At 42.1% G+C, this 20,922-nt stretch overlaps 1 protein-coding gene across 1 annotated transcript in view; it reads left to right on the top strand.

Annotated features, from left to right (window-relative positions):
• Positions 1–20,922, top strand: part of LOC126108160 (activated Cdc42 kinase-like) — a 323,364-nt gene that overhangs the window by 197,975 nt on the left and 104,467 nt on the right. Inside the window, exons 16-17 of the mRNA XM_049913403.1 lie at positions 1,941–2,042; positions 10,424–10,621. Of these exons, the coding sequence (XP_049769360.1) occupies positions 1,941–2,042; positions 10,424–10,621 (300 nt within the window). The remainder of the gene's footprint in view (positions 1–1,940; positions 2,043–10,423; positions 10,622–20,922) is intronic.

The raw sequence follows: 20,922 nt of genomic DNA, 5'->3' as shown, positions 1-20,922 counted from the left end.
TTGAGAATGTTGTGACTACCGTATTTACTCGAATCTAAGCCGCACCTGAAAAATGAGAATCGAAATCAAGAAAAAAAAAGATTCCCGAATCTAAGCCACACCTGAAATTTGAGACTCGAAATTCAAGGGGAGAGAAAAGTTTTAGGCCGCACCTCCAAATCGAAACAAAGTTGGTCCATTGTAATATGAGAGACAATTGAAGTCGAATGAATGACGATACAGCTACAGTAGGTTCGAGTCGTAAGCTTAGCAGTTACGCTTTACTAGGTAGCCGTTGCTATGCGTCACGCGCTCTGTCCGTATTTATACGGGTACCTTTCCTTTTTCATGTGCTTCGTCTGGTTTGAATTGATTGCTTAGTTTGCTTTGATCTGGTAAGTGCTGTTCTCTTTGTTATAGGTGTTTACGTCACTCTATGCTGAAAATGCATTACTGTACTGTGTCATGAATTGTTTGTCGCATTCTGATAATGAGTGTTTATGGCCTGTCCCCGCTCGCAGCATGGCTTGCTTTTTTGCGCGCTACCACCGCTTACAATAAAAAAAAAGAGAGGAATCGTTTCATTAGCAAAACAATGGCAAGAGACTGCTATTTGTTGTTACTTACACTGCTACTTTCTTTGATTATGATCAACAAGAACCAAATAATAGACTGCTTTTGATAGAAGAGGTTCTGACCGAGAGTTTAGTGAAAAATTTTCTCCGTTTGAAAATCTTTGCAGACGCCTCTTTAGTACATTAAATTCTGCACAGAAATTAGAGTCATCTTAGATTTAAAAATCTAGTCAATTGCCGTGCTTCATTTCCGACTGTATCACTATTAGGCATAAGAATAATACGAAAATAAACATGACATGATATGTATATTCTTCCGCATTTGCTGTTGTCTCACCCTAGTTTCGTATTTTATTAGGCAGACAGGATTTAAATGAGATAGCAGCAAACACGAAAGAATACATGGCAAAATGTTTATATTCGTATTATTCTTATGGCGGAGAGAATACTGTATGTGATTCACAATTCATGAAAGTTCCTATTAGCAACCATCTCTTCTCACAGGTTGCGAGTGTATACCTGTCCTTTTTCCCCCTAAGGTAAGTCTTTTCGCTCCCGGGATTGGAATGACTCCTTACCCTCTCCCTTAAAACCCACATCCTTTCGTACTTCCCTCTCCTTCCCTCTTTCCTGATGAAGGAACCGTGGGTTGCGAAAGCTTGAATTTTGTGTGTGTGTTTGTGCTTGTTATTGTTATTGTTTCTATCAACGTACCAACGCTTTTGTTTGGTACGTTACAGAACTTTGTTTTTAGATACATTTTTCTCACGTGGAATGTTTCCCTCTATTACAAACTTAACATAAGAATTGATATGAAAATGAAATATCAGAATATGAGAATTTAAAAAGACTATCCCGCTCGACGTACTATACACATACTTATTATATAATAAATTTGTGACACTTAGTGTGGAATTGTAATTTTACAATTAATGTAATGCCCTTGTATCCCCTAATTTGAAAAGAAAGATTCATGTAGTGCCCTTTAGATAAATCAAAGAATAAAAACAAAATAAAAGAAATAAAAACTAATAGGGTTTTGAACACAGTTCACAAAATTAAGAAGCCCCAACACTGACCACTGTGCCTGAGGGTATTGTGTGGTAAAAAGCACTTAAGGTACCTCGAAAACTTTGACCGATATTTTTTCAGAAACGGCCAAGTGTCCACGAAAAAGCCGAGACACCGAATGAAGTTCTCGGGATATCAGGTGCTGACACTTGCCGTGTTCTCCCCGTGAGGACCGATCGGCTAGCAACGCAGCTGTCTGCTGTTCATCCCCGGTCCGGAGGCCGTCGGTGCTGTCTCAGACTACTGTGCTGACCAGTCGTAACAGATACGTAGTAAGTCGGGTCGTCACAATTTGCTTCTCGTTTTGTCTTCCAGGTGAAGCCCATCTCGGCATCGGACGAGAAGACTCTGGACAGTGCGATCGCGATGGCGCACGAGCTCGCCGCGCGCTCCATGTCGGAGCTGGACAGCGGCGGGGTGGCGGGCGGAGGCGGCGGACCGAGGACGGGGTCGGGGGTGGGGAGCATGCAGGTACATCTACATCTACATCTACATGATTACTCTGCAATTCACATTTAAGTGCTTGGCAGAGGGTTCATCGAACCACAATCATACTGTCTCTCTACCATTCCACTCCCGAGCAGCACGCGGGAAAAATGAACACCTAAAAGTTTCTGTTCGAGCTCTGATTTCTCTTATTTTATTTTGATGATCATTCCTACCTATGTAGGTTGGGCTCGACAAAATATTTTCGCATTCGGAAGAGAAAGTTGGTGACTGAAATTTCGTAAATAGATCTCGCCGCTACGAAAAATGTCTTTGCTTTAATGACTTCCATCCCAACTCGCGTATCATATCTGCCACACTCTCTCCCCTATTACGTGATAATACAAAACGAGCTGCCCTTTTTTGCACCCTTTCGATGTCCTCCGTCAATCCCACCCGGTAAGGATCCCACACCGCGCAGCAATATTATAACAGAGATTGAACGAGTGTAGTGTAAGCTGTCTCTTTAGTGGACTTGTTGCATCTTCCAAGTGTCCTGCCAATGAAATGCAACCTTTGGCTCACCTTCCCCACAATATTATCCATGTGGTCTTTCCAACTGAAGTTGTTCGTAATTTTAACACCCAGGTACTTAGTTGAATTGACAGCCTCGAGAATTGTACTAATTATCGAGTAATCGAATTCCGACGGATTTCTTTTGGAACTCGTGTGGATCACTTCACACTTTTCGTTACTTAGCGTCAACTGCCACCTGCCACACCATACAGCAATCTTTTCTAAATCGCTTTGCAACTAATACTGGTCTTCGGACAACCTTACTAGATGGTAAATTACAGCATCATCTGCGAGCAACCTAAGAGAACTGCTTAGATTGTCACCCAGGTAATTTATATAGATCAGGAACAGCAGAGGTCCCACGATGCTTCCCTGAGGAACACCTGATATCACTTCAGTTTTACTCGACGATTTGCCATCTATTACTACGAACTGCGACCTTCCTGACAGGAAATCATGAATCCAGTCGCATAACTGAGACGATACCCCATAGGCCTGCAGCTTGGTTAGAAGTTGCTTGTGAGGAACGGTGTCAAAAGCTTTCGAGAAATCTAGAAATACGGAATCAACTTGAGAACCCCTGTCGATAGCGGCCATTACTTCGTGCGAATAAAGAGCTAGGTGCATTGTACAAGAACGATGTTTTCTGAAACTGTGCTGATTACGTATCAATAGATCGTTCCCTTCGAGGTGATTCATACTGCTTGAATACAGTATATGCTCCAAAACCTTACTGCAAACCGACGTCAATGATATAGGTCTGTAGTTCGATGGATTACTCCTACTACCCTTCTTAAACACTGGTGCGACCTGCGCAATTTTCCAATCTGTAGGTACAGATCTATCGGTGAGCGAGCAGTTGTATATGATTGCTAAGTAGGGAGCTATTGTATCAGCATAATCTGAAAGGAACCTAATCGGTATACAATCTGGACCTGAAGACTTCCCGTATCAAGTGATTTGAGTTGCTTCGCAACCCCTAAGGTATCTACTTCTAAGAAACTCGTGCTAGCACCTGTTCGTGTTTCAATTTCTGGAATATTCCATTCGTCTTCCCTGGTGAAGGAATTTCGGAAAACTGCGTTCTATAACTCCGCTTTAGCAGCACAGTCATCAGTAACAGTACCATCGGCACTGCGCAGCGAAGGTATTAACTGCGTCTTGCCGCTCGTGTACTTTACATACGACCAGAATTTCTTCGGATTTTCTACCAAATTTTGAGACAATGTTTCGTTGTGGAACCTATTAAAGGCATCTCCCATTGAAGTCCGTGCCTAATTTCGCGCGTCTGTTTATTTTAGCCAATCTTCGGGATTTCGCATTCTTCTGAACTTCGCATACTTTTTCCGTTGCGTCTGCAACAGCGTTCGGACCTGTTTTGTGTACCATGGGGGATCAGTTCCATCTCTTACCAATTTATGAGGTATGAATCTCTCAATTGTTTTTGCTACTATATCTTTGAATTTGAGCCACATCTCGTCTACATTTGCATAGTCAGTTCGGAAGGAAGGCTTCCAGTGACACTTTCTTTCTTTTTCTTTTCTTTTTTTTTTTATTTTTTATTTTATTTTTTGTATAAAATTATTTTGCGTTTGTTTGTGGTGGATTTGGAAGAAACGGTATTGAGGTAAGGGAGCGCTCTGCCATCACTCGGAGGGGGCGGTGTCATCTCGTCACATCCACTGGATGTCAGTTGAGTTTCTGTAGGTGGGTGCCGCTGGGTGTGTTCTGTTCTGTACTCCTTATGTCATTATAAGAGTGTAATGTGTGCATTGGCTACAGCTGTAGCAGAAGAAATCTCAATGATTTGTAGAAGCTCTCTCACTACCATTGTGAGACTGCATTTATAGTACCCCTGCCACGGGCTACATATTGCCTGTTCAGTTGATGGAAGGTATCGAGGAAGGGCAGGTTGTTCAGATCACAGAATGAGAAGGACCCACGTGCTCTTTCTCTCTGAGGATGAGCTTGGACATCAAATCTTTATTTACTAACAGCCCAGTAACGATATTATGGAGGTTGTTGGTGCTAAAATTGCCTTACATACACGTGTGTTCCAAAGTATCTGGACACCTGACTTAAATGTTCGTGGTGCCCTCCGTCGGTAATGCTGGAATTCGGTATGGTGTTGGCCCACCCTTAGCCTCGATGACAGCTTCCACTCTCGCAGGCATACATTCGATCAGGTGCTGGAAAATTTCTTGGGGAATGGCAGCCCATTCTTGACGCAGTGCTGCACTGAGGAGAGGTAGCGATGTCGGTCGGTGAGGCCCGGCACGAAGTCAGTGTTCCGAAACATCGCAAAGGTGTTCTTTAGGATTCGTGTCAGGACCTTGTGCAGGCCAGTCCATTACAGGGACATTATTGTCATGTAACCGCTCTGCCACAGGCCGTGCCTTACGTACAGGTGCTCAATCATGTTGAAAGGTGCAATCGCCATCCCCGAATAGCTCTTCAACAGTGGGAAGCCAGACGGTGCTTGAAACACCAATGTAGGCCTGTGCTGTGATAGTGCCATGCAAAACAACAAGGCGTACAAGCCCCACTCGACCATACCGTGACATCACCGCCTCTGAATTTTACCATTGGCACTAACATCCTTTCAGAATACGTTTGCTGGGCATTCGCCATACCCACACCCTGCCATCGAATCACAAAATCGTGTACCGTGATTCGTCACTCCACACAACATTTTTCTACTGTTCAATCGTCCAATGTTTACGTTTCTTATATCAAGCGAGGCATCGTCTGGCATTTATCGGCATTATGTGTGGCTTATGAGCAGTCGCTTGACTATGAAATCCAAGTTTTCTCACCTCATGCCTGACTGTCATAGTCCTTGCAGTGCATTATGATGCAGTTTGGAATTCCTGTGTGATGGATGGCCTGGATAGATGTCTGCATTTTACACATTACGACCCTCTTCAACTGTTGGCGGTCTCTGTCAGTCATCAGGTGAGATCGACCTTTACGCTTTTGGGCTGTACGTGTCCCTTCACGTCTCCACTTCACTATCACATTGGAAATAGTGGTCCTACGGATGTTTAGGAGTGTGGAAATCTCGCGTATAGATGTATGACACAAGTGACTCCCAATCACCGGACCACATTCAAAGTCCGTGAGTTCCGTGGAACACTCCATTCTGCTTTCTTACTATGTCTGATTAGATTAGATTAGATTAGATTAATACTTGTTCCATAGATCATGAATACGACACTTCGTAATGATGTGGAACGTGTCAGGTTAATAAAAGATGTCTGTACAAGATATTACATTACACAAACTATTGCATGACACTAATGTTTAATTTTTTTTGTCCCCTTAATTTATATCTAAAAATTCAGCCAATGAGTAGAAGGAGTTGTCATCTAGAAATTCTTTTAATTTATTTTTAAATGTTAGTTGGCTATCTGTCAGGCTTTTGATGCTGCTTGGTAGGTGACCAAAGACTTTTGTGGCAGCATAATTTACCACTTTCTGTGCCAAAGTCAGATTTAACCCTGCATAGTGAAGATCATCCTTTCTCCTGGTGTTATAGCTATGCACAATGCTATTACTTTTGAACTGGGTTGGATTATTAACAACAAATTTCATAAGTGAATATATATACTGTGAGGATCCCTAGATCCTTAAATAGATGTCTGCAAGATGACCGTGAGTGGGCTCCAGCAATTATTCTGATTACAAATTTTTGAGCAATGAATACTTTTCTACTCAACGATGAATTACCCCAGAATATGATACCATACGAAAGCAGTGAATGAAAGTAGGCATAGTAAGCTAATTTACTGAGATTCTTATCACCAAAATTTGCAATAACCCTAATAGCATACGTATCTGAACTCAGACGTTTCAGCAGATCATCAATGTGTTGCTTCCAGTTTAACCTCTCATCAATGGACACACCTAAGAATTTTGAAAATTCTACCGTAGCTACAGACTTCTGTTCAAAGTCTTATATTTATTACTGGAGTTGTGCCATTTACTGTATGGAACTGTATATACTGTGTTTTATCAAAATTTAAAGAGAGTCCGTTTTGCTGAGAACCACTTAATAATTTTGTGCAAAACATCATTCACAATTACATCACTTAGTTCTTGGTTTTTGGATGTTATTACTATACTTGTGTCATCAGCAAAAAGAACTAACTTTGCATCTTCATCACTGTGGAATGGTAAGTCATTAATGTATATCAAGAACAGTAAAGGACCTAAGACCGAAGCCTGTGGGACCCCGTACTTGATAGCCCCCAGTTTGAGGAATCAGCTGTTGTTTTAACATTACATGAACCACTTATTTCAACTTTCTGCATTCTTCCAATTAAGTATGAATTAAACCATTTGTGCACTGCCCCACTCAAACCATAATGATTTAGTTTATCTAAAACAATTCCATGATTTACACAATCAAAGGCCTTTGAGAGATCACAAAAAATACCATTGGGTGATACCCGGTTATTCAGAGCATTTAATATTTGATCAGTGAAAGCGTATATAGCATTTTCTGATGAAAAGCCTTTTTGAAAACCAAACTGACATTTTGTTAGTACTTTATTTTTACAAATATGGGAGGTTACTCTTGAGTACATTACTTTCTCAAAAAATATTTGATAGAGCTGTCAGAAGAGAGATTGGGCGGTAGTTACTACTGAGGTCGCTGATACGGAGTACCTGGCAGTAGGTGGCAGCAAACTGCACCTAATATGAAAAACGTATGTTTTTGGGGTGTCCGGATATGATTGATCACATAGTGTGTGTTTATACAGTGTTGGCCATCCAAAGTGCAACACCTGAAGGAAGCGTCCAAGTCAGATGAGATTTGCAGCAATGAGACATCTCCGTGACTAGCATTTCAGCTCAGGTGCCACTAGTGCAACTTGCAAGCGCTGTATAAAGAGGGAACAGGTGGCTGTGTGGACGTATTGAAATTGTTCATTAGTGCAGTTGTTCCACGTATGCCTCAAAGAATACAGGTGTATCTTTTGAGCCTGTTTCAGAATTTTGAGAGGAAGAATAGCTGCCTATAGGAACTGCAGATCATCCTTCAGAGAAACTGTTGCTGCTGTTTAAGGAATTCAGATTATCAGATTCTTTATAAATATGTTCCAGATATTTTGGTTTTTATGATATGTTTCACATTGCCCAGAATCTCATCACTGCAGGCTTACTGAATGAAAAGTGTGTATAATCTAATCTGAAATTACAATGAAATTCAGACCTTTAACTACTTACAGGAGTTGATAAAAATGTGTGCTCCAACCGGGATTCGAACCCCAGCCCTCCCGCTTATATGGCAGACACACTATCCGTCTGAGCCATCGAGGACACAGAGGATAGTGGCCCGTTGTAACGGTACTTGAATTACGTAACCATTACGGCACCTCAGTTCAACCTCTCAATACCAGCAATATTCTACTATGTTTCTGTAAAGTAGTTGACATATTTCTGAGACAACATTCATATTTGATTTCATTAATGTAGAGGTACTTTGATACATCGATATGTTTGTATTGCAATGATATTATTTTTATGTATATTTTTTCTTTTGTCACTATGATCTCTGACGTACTTCTAACTCTGATTTTTGGGCGCATAAGCGATTATTAGTTAGTTAGTTAGTTAGTTAGAATGTCAGACCTTGAAAAAGTCAAGTCTTGGACATCATGTTGGAAAGACGCATATTGTAGTCAGCTTATAAAATGTGAACTTTAACAGTGAGGAAGATGTTTTCAAGTATGTTTTGTATTGTGCAGTGATGTTTTGTGTGTTACGTGATACTGCAACAAAACAATAAAAAAGAAGTGTAACTTAAATTCGGAGTGCTGATTACTTTTTCTACGTCACCATTGTGCAAACTTTCAAAGGTTTAATCTTCAAGGATGGTTTGCGAAACACATCTATAAAACTTTTGAATATAGCAGGATAAAACCTAGGCCTCTTTGCATCCACGCTTGGAATCGTCACCACCTAGATTTTTGACGATTGAGCCACGATTTTACAACGAGACCAGTGTGGGAAACACGAAAAGATGAGTACCTAGTTTATTCATTATTACATGAGATGACTTTATTAACTGTGCTCTAATGACACCTGCCACATAATACAACTTTGTTGTTGCCCAAAAATGCAGTATTTAGCAGCGTGAACAACACCACAATCATTATTAATTTTTGACCTTTGTTGTGGTAGACCTGCAGGGACTTAAATCTGTCACGCTCCCCATGAGACCTGCGTGTCCAACTTACTGTCCACACACTGCATTTGTAATGCCCCTGCCCACATCTTCATACGGATAAGTCTTACCGGCCAATGATCTTCTTCAGTGCGGATGCACTCGCATTGTCTGAACTCTTATGTGAATCCGTAGATTGACTGCCGTGAGTAATGAGTATAGTGGGCAGGGGCACTACAAATTTAGTGTGTGGACAGTAAGTTGGAAATGTGGGTGTCACGGTCTAACAACCCTACCACAACAAACAATAATGAATTGTGGTGTTGCTCACGCTGCTAGTAACTGCATTTTCGGGCAACAACAAAGTTATTATGTGGCAGGTGTGATTAGAGCACAGTTAATAAAGTCATTTCATGTAATAATGAATAAAGTAGGCACTGATCTTTTCGTGTTTCCCACGCTGGTCTCGTTGTAAAATCGTGGCTCAGTCGTCGAAAATCTAGGTGGTGATGATTCCAAGCTCGGATGCAAAGAGGCCTAGGTTTTATTCTGCTATATTCAAAAGTTTTATAAATGTGTTTCAGAAACCATTCTTGAAGATTAAACCTTTGAAAGTTAGCACAATGGTGATGCTAAAAAAATAATCAGCACTCCGAATTTAAGTTACACTTCCTTTTTATTGCATTTTATTTTGTTGCAGTATCATGTAACACACAAAACATTACTGCACAATACAAAACATACTTGAAACATCTTCCTCATGTTAAAGTTCACATTTTATAAGCTGACTACAATATGCGTCTTTCCAACATGACGTCCAAGACTTGACTTTTACAAGGTCCGACTCTCTAACTTTGATAATCGCTTACGCGCCCAAAAATCAAGAGTTACAAGTACGTCAAAGATCATAGTGACAAAAGAAAGAATACACATATGAATAATATCATTGCAGTATAAACACATCGATATATCAAAGTACCCCTACATTAATGAAATCAAATCTGAACGTTGTCTCAAAAATATGTTAAGTAGTTAATAGAAACACAGTAGAATATTACTGGTTTCGAGAGGTCGAGTTGAGGTGCCGTAACGGTTATGTAATTCAAGTACCATTACAACGGGGAGTGTGCGAGAGAGAAGTCCATGCAGGGGCACTATCGTCTGTGTCCGCGACGGCTCGGACGGATAGAGCGTCTGCCACGTAAGCGGAAGGTTCCGGGTTCGAGTCCCGCCCCGTCGATATTTATCGATGCCTGTAAGCAGCTAAATGTCTGAATTTCTCTGTAACTTCATTCTTCGAGAGCTGCGAAATCACCAACAGTATCTGTTCTTTCGGACATGTCAGTAAGAACAGATACCATTTTCATACAATTTAATCTAATTCAGTGGTAAGTTTAAAATCAGCTGCTGCAAGTTATACAGCCCAAGGTAAGAAATATGTAGTATTTTCACCTTAGAAATTTTCCGAAATCTTCACCAGTTAATGTGACAATGTAAGGTGAGCTTTCGGGTTTGACTCCCATTCTGGCACACAATTTTACTCTGCGAGTTCGAAATTAAGATAGAGCTGTTCATACCGCGAAGTTCCAGTATTTTACCGACGTGACCTGGTCTCGTGTCGCAGGGGAGCCCCCCGGAGTCACCCCACACTCCGGCTGGAGGGCGACGCAAATTTTCGTTCCGCTTCCCTGCCCCCTCCGCCTCCTCCCTGTCCGGTGGCGGCGGGGGTGATGGCGGCGGTACCGGCACGACGGGGCGTGGCCGCCGTCACGAGGTGCGGCGCACCTTCTCCGAGGAGGCGGCGTCCATCCCGGACATTCAGGTGAGTGCGACTCCTTTCAGGAATTCCACAGTATATCCCTACGTGTCTCCTATATTCCGTGAAAGTGGAGGATGGCAGTATTCGGCTTTCACGTACTTCCTTCGAGGGTTCCAAATGTCTATATTGAACGGATAAAGAAAATTGATTATGGAGAACTTACTTTTCTTTCGTGACTTGTTTCAGAATATCAAATTTCTCTCTGGAGTTCTACTCCAGAAATTGCCAATTCCTTTCGTCAGCATCACGATGTCACTCAGCTGTGCAGCTAAAAACTTCTCAATTAACTCGTTACATCAGATTCTGATAAAGTCCAGATTTTTTGACGATTGTCTACATTGGTATCAGGACTGTTGTGATACTGGTGAGGCCGTCACTCTTAAAGTCGGAGGATGGCATCAAACTGGCTAGGTAATGAAACTTCCTGGCAGTTTAAAACTGTGTGCCAGACCGAGACTCGAACTCGGGACCTTTGCCTTCGCGGGCAAGTGCTCTACCAACTGAGCTACCCGAGCACGACTCACGCCCCGTCCTCACAGCTTTACTTCTGCCAGTCTTGGTCCGGCACACAGTTTTAATCTGCCAGGAAGTTTCATATCAGAGCACACTCCGCTGCAGAGTGAAAATCTCATTCTGGCTAGGTAATGTCAGAGTGACATCACAGATATGCCAAGTTCTGAGGTGACACCCTCTGGGGCGTGGATTGTTTATGCTCACTCTCCGGCCTCACTTGTGGCACTGCCAATTGTATCGGTTGGTAAACAGTGTGAAGTCTTTATCTGTGATCTCTCTTTTGTGAATGCCCAATTCTGTGTATTACAAAAGTGTATAGCCAATGTCTTAATTGAAGTTGGCACACATTTCCACTGCTTGCCTAATCACAAAGTCCCAGTAGCGCAAAGTGTGAAACAGACTGTTTTGTATATTCAACACACTGTGCTGAGCAGTATGTTTGTAATGACCGGCCTGCTAGTAACTGCTGCCAAAGTCTGAATGTGTGGTAGAGTGCCACTGTGATGTTGCAAAAGACACAGTTTATACGGGTGCACTCCAAAATGAAATTTGATATTTTGAAACAGACTGTGTGGTCAGATCATTGTACGGTTGTCCTGGTTTTTATCTTTCCTGGCTTCCCCGTATCATTTAAGGCTCAGTCAAACAGAGTGTGAGCACACGCAGTGATGCAGCTGCCTGAGGCATTCGTTGCGAGTTAATTGTTTCCTTTGAGGAAATTAAAATCGTAATTATATTACATTAATAGTAAAAGAGAAGACTATTATGAATTTCACTATCTTTGCAGGGAACTACAGTCTTGTGAAGACCACTTCTTCAGATATTTTTGTACATCTTTTGAAAAGTTTAAAATGTTAACACGAGCTCTATAAGCAACTAAAGTATCAACATTTCGACCATATTTTCAGAAATCTTCTTCAACGCAATGGAGTGGTAGATTCTGGAGACAGTCTTTACTTGTACTGTTGTATTTCTTTTGTCAGGTCTACATCTACATCTACATCTACATCCACATCTACTTCCACATCCATTCTCCGCAAGCCACCTGACGGTGTGTGGTGGAGGGTACCTTGAGTATCTCTATCGGTTCTCCTTCCTATTCCAGTCTCGTATTGTTCGTGGGAAGAAGGATTGTCTGTATGCCTCTGTGTGGGCTCTAATCTCTCTGATTTTATCCTCATGGTCTCTTCGCGAGATATACATAGGAGGGAGCAATATACTGCTTGACTTCTTGGTGAAGGTATGTTCTCGAAACTTCAGCAAAAGCCGGTACTGAGCTAATGAGCATCTCTCTTGCACAGTCTTCCACTGGAGTTTATCTATCATCTCCTTAACGCTTTCGCAATTACTAAATGATCCTGTAACGAAGCACGCAGCTCTCCGTTGGATCTTCTCTCTCTCTTTTGTCAACCCTATCTGGTTCGGATCCCACACTGCTGAGCAGTATCCAAGCAGTGGGCGAACAAGCGTACTGTAACCTACTTCCTTTGTTTTCGGATTGCATTTACTTAGGATTCTTCCAGTGAATCTCAGTCTAGCATCTGCTTTACCGACGATCAACTTTATATGATCATTCCATTCACTCCTAATGCGTACTCCCATATAATTTATGGAATTAACTGCTTCCAGTTGCTGACCTGCTATATTGTAGCTAAATGATAAAGGATCTTTCTTTCTATGTATTTGCAGCGCATTACACTTGTCTACATTGAGATTCAATTGCCATTCCCTGCACCATGTGTCAATTCGCTGCAGATCCATTTCAGTTTAATTTTCCATTGTTACAACCTCTCGATATACCACAGCATCATCCGCAAAAAGCCTCAGTGAACTTCCGATGTTATCCACAAGGTCATTTATGTAAATTGTGAATAGCAATGGTCCTATGACACTTCCCTGCGGCACACCTGAAATCACTCTTAGTTCGGAAGACTTCTCTCCATTGAGAAAGACGTGCTGCGTTCTGTTATCTAGGAGCTCTTCAATCCAGTCACACAATTTGTCTGATAGTCCATATGCTCTTACTTTGTTCATTAAACGACTGTGGGGAACTGTATCCAACGCCATGCGGAACCCGTGTCTATGGCCCTCTGAGACTCCTGGAGGAATAGCGCGAGCTGGGTTTCACACGATCGTCTTTTTGAAACCCGTGCTGACCTACAGAGTAGATTTCTGGTCTCGAGAAGAGTCATTATACTCGAACTTAATACGTGTTCCAAAATTCTACAACTGATCGACTTTAGAGATATGGGTCTATAGTTCTGCACATCTGTTCAACGTCCCTTCTTGAAAACGGGGATGACCATTGCCCTTTTCCAATCCTTTGGAATGCTACGCTCTTCTAGAGACCTACGGTACACCGCTGCAAGAAGAGGGGCAAGTTGCTTCGCGTACTCTGTGTAAAATCGAACTGGTATCCCATCAGGCCCAGTGGCCTTTCCTCTTTTGAGCAATTTTAATTGTTTTTCTATCCCTCTGTCATCTATTTCAATATCTACTATTTTGTCATCTGTGCGACAATCTAGAGAAGGAACTACAGTGCAGTCTGCCTCTGTGAAACAGCTTTGGAAAAAGACATTTCAGGTCACTACTGATATCACATTCTGGGATGACATAGGGTGTTACTCGGGCAGGTATTTGCTAGGCAGTACCGAAGCGGTGCTGCACGGCAGTTCTCTTGCAGCCGCCTGATTATAGCATTGAACTGGGGTCATGTGGAGCCGCTGGCTGGTAAACACACGCAGTCTACTGGAGTAGCATCTCCAGAATCAGGGCTATCGGCAAATTGTGGCTGTGCTTGTTTGTTCTGTTAGGGCACTTAATTATTTTGACAGCCTCTCACATTTTTTGCTGTCACTTTTGCAAGGCAGAGTGATTTCCATTTGTCTGGACCACTCAGAGACGCAATGGGAGGAAAGAAGTTCAGTTCTGATGAAGAGGTACGCCACGCGGTGCACGAGTGCTTGCGCAGACTACCAAAAGAATTTTTTTCTAAAGGAATTTATGCACTTTGTAAGTGCTGTAGGACTTGCATTAAGCGTGGGGGAGATTACGTTGAAAAGTGATACAGCTTTGTACCACTGCTGCACAATAAATAATATTTAAAAAAATATTTAAGGTTTTCATTTGACTCACCATCGTATTTCTTTCCACACTGAGCCTGTTTCGATGAGTTTTTGTATTCGGTGTGGCTCGTATAGTACAAAAATACATTTACACACACCAGATTGATGAAAGCATTTCATTTCTTCTGGCATTTTTCACACTCACTCGCCACGTGCCATTTAGAATACTGTCAAATGCCAGCCTCACTGCCGTGGGTGACAGTAGTCTAGTGTAGGGGCTCACCTCCCATTTTGACTGGGACGGTGCCACGCGGAGACTGCGCCAGGCTGCTCACTCCCTGTTTGACTGAGCCTTTAAGGTGAATGCTGTGATTGTTCCTTTGACGAGGCTGCTACTAATCCGTAGCTGTTGCTCATTTTGTAACGAGTGTACTGTGCACGGGATGTGGAATCGAACTGTACTTTTTCTCGTTCTCCATTTCCAATGTGTTGGCGACAGCTAGCTAGGTCGAGAAATTTGCTACCGATCGATTAAATTACGTATTTACAATCGCAGACTCTCGTGTGATGCCAGACTGCCGTTCTTATCGAGTGTTATGTTTTTTGTTGTTTTTTGTTATTCTCATTAGATTTAATGCTAGTATGATGATGCAGAGTGGTTAGCATTTGCGCTGCCCTGTCTGACACGATGCACGGTTTTGTGAAGGTACCGTCGGAGCAGTCTTCTTCGGACGACTCCAAAAGCAAAGATTCGGAGCATGTAAGTTTGGCAAGAAGCTATAAAGTGAATTTGCACCTGTGCTTACTGTTTCTGCAAATCTGTCAGCTGCCGACAAAAGGATTGTGCTTGCGTGTTCTCTTCTGTACTACGTCGTGTCAGTCGTGTCGCCTTTCCTATAAACTTCTTTCGCAAGAGCAGCTGGTCGGTGGGGCATAGAGTGGGGTGAGAAAGGGGGGGGGGGCAATCCATCATGTTAATAGCTACTGAAATAGTCCAGTTTTCAATCAGTTTTATAGTGAAGCCTGGAGGAAAGTAGATTGCTGATTAAATCACACAGTAGAAGAGTTTTACATGCAGTCACTGACACACACACTATATCACCTATGAGCAGTTTGATATTTTTGTCATCATTGAGTAGCCTGCCTCTTCTAGCTCACAATTTGTCTGCAGACCCTGTCTCCTATAATTTTCTGCTTTGATGTACTGTGTGCCTCCATTGTATACCTCATGCAAACTCACTAGAAGAGGTCAACAGAACACGTATAATAGATTGAGCCAGCTTATTAGGGAAAGGGTGCAAAAATAATTTCCTACATTTTAAATTAAATTTTCGGAGTTCTGTCACCGGCTTCATTACACTTTACTGATGTCGAGACTACACGGTACCGGGTGCCCGTAAAGTCCCATTACTATTTCATAAGATTACAACTTTGAAACTATTAGAGTTAGAGCATTGAAGTTTGTAATAAAATATTTAACAGATCTCGTAGTTTTTTGACAAAACTTCAGTGTGTGCCCCTCTCATTGCTGGTATAACATCGTGACACAGTATTAGAGTTCTGCCCGTGTAAGTGTCAGTATTACAGCAGCAACAGTTCTGATTGCCGCATCAGTTCGTGTACTAATGAGAGCAATGTCATTGACTGTTGTTGTGTACATACAACCTTTGACTTAACCCACAAAAAAAAGTTTAATTGTTCAGTGTTGGGAGAGATGGGGTTGTGCTGTGGAGCAATTGTAACCTGTCCACCTCTCAGAAATTTGGCATGTGGGCACATTCAGTCTCTGATGCGGGGGTGCATCATCGTGCTGCGAGATGACAAACGGCTGCAGCTTTTCGATCTGTGATAATAGGAATTTTCTCAGGAGAAAAATAAATGGGCCTGTCACCCTATTGTGCACTAGAACACAACAAAAGTTAAGCTTCAGGCTACCACAGATGTGTTCACATCTCTCGTGTGGGTTTTTCGAGCCACAGATCTTAATGTAGTGATTCAGGTGTCGAGAAATGTGGAACGTTACTTCAGCTGAACGCGGGCACTTTTTCACATAGTCGTCATCCGCTTCTATGGAGGCCAGCACAGAACACACAAATGTGTACCATAGAGGGCAATTATTTCACTGCTTTGCTTGTACCATTAGCACTTTGTATGCATTAAGGTGTAACTGCTTATTATGTAACACTTTACATACAATTGATCTTGCTTTCTGCAGTTCACTCAATGCACATCGAATTAATATCTTGGGACTGTATTGAAATGCAGCTTGCGCCCTATCTGTGCCTTTGGCACTACCTGTCTCTATAAAAAAATTTAACCACCCCATTATGTTCGTTTTTGCCAGTGATGCCCTTCCTTTCTGCCATCAAATGCTGTCACAGAGCTAGATTCTGCATACCAGACAACACATTGCACCGTCTCCTGGTCTGTTGCCATTTTGATACATCCAGAGTAAAATCTGTGACAAGAACACTAAGAAAAACATGATTGAGAGCTGCTAAACATTTTACAGCAAATCACAATCCTCTGCAATAGTTTCCAAATTATGATTTTTTGAAATGATAGCAGAGCTTTATGGGCAGGGTGCAAACTTTCATCACAGGTTTCCCCTGTTCATAATGTACAGAATTAGATTTATACCTAGTGTTAATTTGTTCTGTGTATTTCACTTTTTATGGTTTCACATTGATAAAAACTAACTGAATCAGTTTTTAAATGACAATAATATGCTGCACTGGCTATCGTAACTTGCATTAGAATATCCTTTTATTTTGTGTTTTACACTACTGCACAATTTCAGCTGTGTAGCCATTTTCAAGTGTACTGTATCACCTGACAAGTTCCTTCACATTTCTTTTTACTCTCAAGGCACATCTATTGTTAAGAGTTACAATCTGGTGATGATATCGGTCAACATTTCTTTTACATGTACTATTTTTCTACACAGTCATCTTCATTTTGTCTGACCTTATGCTAACGTTGTATACGAGCTTACATTTCCTGTTGGTGAAAGCTCCTGTCCTGATCTTATAGCCACGTTTTCAATGCACTACTTCCACTTTAATCATCTTCAGTATGTGGCCCACATAAAGACTCTGTAAGTGGCACAAACAAATACATACCCGAGAGCACCACGTCTGGGCTATAGGTGGATAAGGCAGTGATCTCCAAACCAGTTTTGTGATGTGTTCCTGGATTTTGAAACTTGTTTGCTTGTGCACATTGTCGTGTTGGAGCAACATATCTTTTGGATTTGTGCCAGACTGAATGTGTCGGTAGTGGTTAACGAGTTTGTCTCTTCACATATGACTCTGAATAAATTATTTGAATGTGTGGTGTCTGTTGTTCATGGAAGCCGTAGCTGTGATACGTGTTATGTAAATTGAAGGTGGAGGGAGAGAAAGGGAAGTGTGAAGTGAGGGAACTGGTGATGTCAGCTGCATCAGAACTTGACGCAGAATGAGTGGGGACAAGTGAAAATGTTTGCCAGACCAGGATTCGAACCCTGGGTCTCCTGTTTACTAGGCAGTTGCATTAACCATTACACCACCCAGACACAGCGTTTATCGTAACTGTGTGCACCATCTTGGCATTCCTCTCGACTGACCCACATTCCCACTTGGCACCACCTGTCCGCAGACCCTGTCCGTGTCCTCTGTGCTCACTACTTTGAGATTCCCACAGGAGGTCGGACTTAATTGTGCATATGCACTGAGGTGGTCTGAAAGAACAGACACTACGCATTCATATAATTGATTTCCCTTAATGGGAAATGAATCCACCATAGTCAATGTGGATGCACAATTACGTACAACCTCCAGCAGGAATCTCAAAGTAGCGAGCGAGGGGGACGTGGACGGGAACTGTGGGTAGATGGTGCTAGGTGGTAATGTGGGTCGATCAGGATGTGTGCAATGATGGTCTGCACAATCGTGCTAAACACCGTGTCCGAATGGTGCAGTAGTTAACGCAACTGCCTAATAAGTAGGAGATCGCAGGTTCGAATCCTGACCTGGTACACATTTTCACTTGTTGCACCGGGAGCCGAACCGCACAATAACCCTGGGTTCGCTGTGGGGTGGCGGAGGCGTGAAGTGAACTGCGGCAGTCGTCGTGGGGTTGTGGACCACTGTGGCCGCGTCGAGGACGGAGCCTCTCCGTTGTTTCTAGGGCCCCGGTTAACATACAATACAATACAATACAATACATTGATGACATTTTGATGGTTCGCTAGAGCTCTTTCATCTGTTAGAGTTGTTCAAATCAAGAAAAAATGTCAGATTGGAAGCCCCTGAAAGGATATTTTCCTGTGTCTGTTAATGAATTTGGAGCATTATTTATTGAATGACCCTCATATGTACATCTACATGTACATCTACATCCATACGCTGCAAACCAGCTTAAAGTGCATGGCACAGGGTACATTCCATTGTACCATTTATTAAGATTACTTCCCGTTCCATTGACGTATGGAGTGCCGGAAGAGTGACGGTTTGAGTGGCTCTGTGTGTGCTGTAATTATTCTGATCTTGTCCTCAGGATGCCTGTGTGAGCACTGTGTAGGGGTTGTATTACATTCCTAGAGTCATCATTTAAAGCCAGTCCTTGAAACTTTGTTAGCAGAGTTTCACAGGGTAGTTTATGTCTATCTCCAAAAGTGTGCGGTTCAGTTTCTTCAACATTACTGTAACACTCTCCCAAGGACCAAACAAACCTGTAATCATTTGTGCTGCCCTTCTCCGTGTAAGTTCAGTATCTCTTGTTAGTCCATCTGATATGCCTCCCGTTTTCAGGTTACAGTCAAAACTTGATTCAGCTGGGTGATCAGACTTTAAAATAAACCGCACGAGACCAAGTGATTCTCATACGGTGATTCTATACCTGCAAGTCATATGTTACATCTGAGTTTTTATAGAAAGACTTGGCGTTACGTTGTCTGTTTTAAAATTGTGCAGCCGAGCTGCATTTTAACGTTCTATGATTGGTGTAAACTTTTACCCCAACTTTTAGGAATAAAATAATTTTTTGTAGGCACATTTATCTTATTTATGGCCTACTGGAAGTGGGGGGTCCTCACAAAAACATAATGGAAGTTACAACAGCCAGTCCAGAGATTACTATCATGTTGTGGACCTCATTGCAAGCAAAATTTTGGAGCGCCTCTAACATCTGGAACAGGTTTCTGGGTGTCGAACAGCCAAGTGTGTCGTAGGTTTTCATCCACGCCAACAAATTTTGTGCATTGAGGATGACACCTCTTGTTGAACTTTTCTCTGCACATCAGTTTGACTTACTGGGCATTACATTCTACTGAGCCATACATTATATCTGTGTCCACGAGTTACTGCAACGAGTACCGCTCTGTCTTTGACAGCCAGTCACCAGCAGCAGGCTGTAGTAAGCTCAACAGTGGGCACATCGCACGTCACTGTATCGTTTTTTGAGGCAGCAGTGCCGACATCAGTGCTGCTGACTCGCACGTATCACTCGTTCGAGGCTGTGTACCACCTGAAACATTAATTTCTGGCCACTGCTCCCTCTTCTCAAACTCTCAGCTTAGAATGTTTTCTTGGCTATGTAATGTTGACCTTAAAGGTCTGAGATACTCTTCACATTCTTCTATCAGGAACACAAATGTCTTAACTTGGAATGCCCTTGCATAGTGACATTATCATCTTTGCCTGGGCAGCTGTAATAAAGCCTGGCTATTGCAAAATACCAATATATTCACAGTGTTATTTAGGCACACAAAACAGTTCGTCTCTTGTTCCACATGTCCATTAAGAGTCCTTGTGAACATTACACTACTGGACCCACTTATATGTAAGTTGTGTAGTCTATCCAATAAACAAAGACTGTGGGTATAACTCCCGTGTAACACACAAAATGCAGTGAAAACAAATTCGATTATACTTTCCTAATATTATGCAAATGAGTTCAAAAGTCTTGTCAAAATTCTTATATTACTTCCCCCCCCCCCCCCCCCCCCCCCCATTTTTTTTTTTTTTTTTGCCTGTCATTACTTTTTTCACTAAACTCTAAATATGATGTGCGACAATAAGGTAATGAGACTGATGTGGGGAAAAAAAAAAGTTGCTTACCCTTTTAGTCAAGTTTAGTGTTGTCTCCTTCAAAGTAGTTCCCTTCTGATTGCACACACTTTTTCCAGCGCTTCTGCCATTGATGGTAACATTTCTGGAACTCATCTTCCGTAATATCCTCCAAGACCCTCGTCACAGCTTTTTGGACATCCTGTGTTGTTTAAAAATCATGTCCCTTGACCACATTTTTGACTCTTCTAAGTAGACAAAAGTCACATGGAGCAATATCTGGTGAATAAGGTGGTTGTGGTAGTACTGAAAGTTGTTTTGAGGTTGAAAATTGCTGTACTGACAGATTTTTGGGGACCGTTTTTGCACAAATCTTTCTCATACCAAGATCTTCTGTTATTATTAGACAAACCGTTTCTCGATTGATGTTCAGTTCTTCTGCAATGATTTTCACGGATAATCTTCGATCAGATCGTAAGAGTTCCCGCAACCAGGGCAAGCTGACATCTGTCTGTGAGGTTGATGGTCGTCCACTGCGGTCTTCATCTTCAACATTCGTTCTGCCTTCACTAAACATTTCATTCCAATGAAAAACTTGAGCTCTTGACATAACCACCTCTCCAAAATCCTTCTGAAGCTTACCGTAAGTTCTCGTCACGTTTTTACCCAATTTAAT

This window comes from Schistocerca cancellata, chromosome 11, assembly GCF_023864275.1.
Source record: "Schistocerca cancellata isolate TAMUIC-IGC-003103 chromosome 11, iqSchCanc2.1, whole genome shotgun sequence".
NCBI classification, from domain to species: domain Eukaryota; kingdom Metazoa; phylum Arthropoda; class Insecta; order Orthoptera; family Acrididae; genus Schistocerca; species Schistocerca cancellata.
This window is presented reverse-complemented; position numbering and strand designations above follow the sequence as displayed.